Source organism: Crocodylus porosus, unplaced genomic scaffold (genome assembly GCF_001723895.1).
Source record: "Crocodylus porosus isolate Cpor-Errol unplaced genomic scaffold, CroPor_comp1, whole genome shotgun sequence".
In the NCBI taxonomy this organism is placed as follows: Eukaryota; Metazoa; Chordata; order Crocodylia; family Crocodylidae; genus Crocodylus; species Crocodylus porosus.
Window position 1 is genome coordinate 2,796,207 of NW_017728948.1, and position 3,869 is coordinate 2,800,075.

The window sequence follows — 3,869 nt, forward strand, 5'->3', positions numbered from 1 at the left end:
CATTCTCCCCTTGTACTCGGCCTTGGTGGGGCCGCAGCTGGAGTACTGCGTCCAGTTTTGTACCCCGCAATTCAAAAAGGATGCGGAGAAGCTTGAGAGAGTCCAGAGGAGAGCCACGCACATGATCAGAGGTCAGGAAAACAGACCTTACGATGACAGGCTGAGAGACATGGGACTCTTTAGCTTGGAAAAGTGCAGGCTCGGGGGCAATCTGGTGGCCACCTATAAAGTTTTCAGGGGTGCTCATCAGGATCTGGGGGAATGTCTGTTCACTAGAGCGCCCCAAGGGATGACAAGATCAAACAGTCACAAACTCCGCCATGACCGATTCAGCCCGGACATAAGGCAGAACTTCTTTACTGTCCGAGCTCCCGAGGTTTGGAACAGACTGCCACCAGAGACTGCTCAAGCACACACTTTGAACCCCTTCAAGGCACATTCGGATGCTTATCTTGCTGGGATCCTATGATCCCTGCTGACTTCCTGCCCCTGGGACTCGATCCTCTAGGGTCCCTTCCAGCCCAAATGTATATGAAATCTATGAAATCAAGAAAAGTCTACTTGGGAATACAGAAGAAGGAAAACATCTGTAACAGGCAAATGTCTGCCATGTAACGCAATTTTCAGCTTACTAGCAGGTGCTTCCATTTAACCACAGAACCCAAATGGAGAAAGGCATCCCTGTAACAAAAGCTTCTCCATCTTTATCAAGACACTTACCTTGCCAGCCTGAATAACATGAACACGTTCTGGTCCCATTCAAGTTGCAGTGACCTCTCTCAGGATATCCGCATTCTTCCAGGCAGTAGGGAATATCACAAGCCTCTCCTTTCCAATGCTCTGAACACTCACATTCAACAGCATTGCTGCCGTTGCTGAGCCTGCACTCTCCTCGGCCAGAACAGTCATTGGGGCACGCATTGAAACTGCAAACACGGGGGGAAGAATCACAGTCAGCGATTTGACTAACTACCAGATACTGCCTTTTATTGGACAAAAGTAAGGGAGCTGGGAAACAAAATTAATACAGCAGCTTAACTGACTGTTCACCATGTTATGAAACTCTGTTAAGAGCCTAGGATCTAAAGTTATGGATCCATTCATGTTTGTTATTCTAAGTAACATCTGTTAAGCAATTGCCTTTCCTACAGCGCTTCTAACTGATCTGCACCTTCATTCCCAACCTACATGATGGGGGGTGGGGGGAGGACTGCATGCGTGCATGTGCACACGTGTTGGGGGGGGGGGCGCTGATTCTTTAGGAGTATTACTGCACAATACTTGAACATTTTGCTTGTTCACAATTTACAAATCTGACTTGCTTAACTAGTTACATCTACAGCAATGTTTTTAAAAACCAAATGTATTTTGGTTATTAAAATCAGGATGGATAACAATCAATGATTTTTTTAATTAAAAATTGGATTTTTTATTTAAATAATTTGATTGAATTGTAGGTTTTGATTTTTTAAGAAGCTTTTTTTTAAAACAAAGAATAAACCTATATAAAGACAGTTTTATAAGATATTTTAAAGCTCAGAGAGATCATCACGGAATAGAGATTGTAACTTCTAATTATATACTATATGAGACAATATATTCATGTAATGTTTTTTAGAAAAGTTTTATAACTAGGTCACAACAGGCCATGGACTATATTAGAGGCCCAATCTGATGGGGTTCCCAGAGGCTCCTCTACAGACTAGTAAAGATTAAAGAAAACCACTCTACCCAATGGGACTCGGTGCTCAGTCTAGACCAGGGGTGGGCAATTATTTTGGGCAGAAGGCTGCTTAACTGAGTTTTGGCAAGCCATCAAGGGCCGAATGATCGGCAGCCAGGGACAGATAAATACTGATTTTCTAAATTTTTTTAGGGGCCCCGTGGGCCAGACAACGGTTTGGCAGGCCGCATCTGGCCTGCGGACCACTTTTTGCCCACCCCTGGTCTAGAAGGTCCCATTAAACATCTCTGTGTTGCTTAGTTTCAGTTCTCAAGCTGTGGATTTGTGTCTCCAGAGATAACGTCCTTGTTACCAGTGGATATTGCGGGGCTCACTGAAACATGGTGGGACCCAATGCACGACTGGGCGGTAAACATCAAGAGGTATAGGCTGTAGAGGAGGGATAGGACAGGGAGGAAAGGTGGGGATGTGGTGCTCTGTGTCAAGCAGAAATGCACATCCTCAACCAAGAGCACTGGAGGGACAGACTGAAGTGCTCTGGGTCCAAATACAAGGGGGTTGGGTGGAAAGGGATTCAACAGTGGGGGTCTGCTACAGACCACCCAACCAGGGAGAAGATCTGAACTGGGAATTCTCATGTCAGCTCACGGAGGCAGTCAAGTCAAGGGACGTGGTCATCATGGGTGACCTAAACTACCCGGACATCTGCCAGGAAGAGCAGTCAGCCAGGTCTGACCGCTCACGTAGGTTCTAGGCCAAGATACACGACCTCCATCTAACCCAGGAGGTGCACAGCCCCACCAGGGGAGACGCCTTGTTGGACCTGGTGCTGGTCGCAGGCAACAACCTGGTGAGGGGGCTGCGGGTGCTCGACCACCTGGGCAACAGTGATCATTGCCTGCTGGGATTCACCATCCAGCGCAAGGTGGCAAAGGCCAGCAGCAAGGCAGCAGCCCTGGACTTCAGGAGGGCAGATTTCAATGAGGTAAGGAAGCTAATAGGGGAGCAACTGAAGTCCCGGACAGTAGGGGAATTGGGTGTCCAAGGAGAGTGGTCGCTCCTTAAGGAGACGATCCTCCAAGCCCAAAGGGAGGTAATCCCAACACGGATCAAAGGGGGCAAGAGGGCACAAAAGCCCCCATGGCTCACCAAAAGCATCCAGGAACGTCTCAAAGCTAAGAAGGAGGCGTACATCCAATGGAAGGGAGGGGTCATCACCAAGGAGGACTATACCTCCATTTCCTGAGATTGTAGGGGGGCTGTTAGGAAGGCTAAGGCGGAGATGGAATTGGGACTAGCAACCCAGATCAAAGATAACAAGAAGTCCTTTTTTAAATACATAGTGGGTAAGAAGAAGGTACCGTGTAATGTGGGGCCTCTGCAGGATACACTAGGAAATGTGGTGATCACACCAGATGACAAAGCTAACCTCCTTAAGAATTTCTTTGTCTCCATTGTTTTGAGCAGGGACCAAGGCCTGATGGACCCAGGGAAGGCACTGCCAGGCCCAGGATCAGGGAGGACCTAGTCAAGGAACTTCTGGTGGGTCTAGACATGCTCAAAATCAGCAGGTCCTGACAAATCTCCACCCCAGAGTACTGAGGGAATTAGCAGAGGTCATTGCAGGACCTCTGGCACGGCTTAACGAGCACTCGAGGTGCTGTGGTGATATGCAGGAGGACTGGAAAAGGGCCAGTGTGGTTCCCATTTTCAAAAACGGGGGGAAGGAAGATCCAGGAAACTATAGTCCCGTTAGTCTTACCTTGGTCCTAGGGAAGCTCTTTGAGAAAATTATCCAAGGGCACATCTGTGAGGAACCTGCAGGGGGGATCATACTTAGGGGCAACCAACACAGGCTCATTCGAGGCAGGTCCTGTCAGAACAACCTGGTGGCCTTCTACGACCAGGTCACCAAATCCTTGGATGCAGGTGTTGTGGTGGATGTAGTATTTCTGGACTTTTGGAAGGCCTTCGACACCGTCTCTTACCTTGTTCTCATTAAAAAACTAGGGGATTGTGGTGTCGACACCTGCACAATCAGATAGGTCACCAACTAGCTGGAGGGCTGCACCCAGAGAGTGGTGCTAGATAGGTCTTATTCGACCTGGAGGGATGTGGGCAGTGGGGTCCCCCAGGGCTTGGTCCTCAGGCCGGCACTGTTCAACATCTTCATCAGTGACTTGGA

The 3,869-nt window shown here is 48.4% G+C and overlaps 1 protein-coding gene across 2 annotated transcripts in view; it reads right to left on the reverse strand.

Annotated features, from left to right (window-relative positions):
* ATRN (attractin) overlaps positions 1–3,869 on the reverse strand; it is a 254,873-nt gene that overhangs the window by 172,008 nt on the left and 78,996 nt on the right. For both annotated transcript variants that reach the window (XM_019552795.1, XM_019552796.1), the window contains exon 5: positions 721–926. In XM_019552795.1, coding sequence (XP_019408340.1) covers positions 721–926 — 206 coding nt within the window. The remainder of the gene's footprint in view (positions 1–720; positions 927–3,869) is intronic.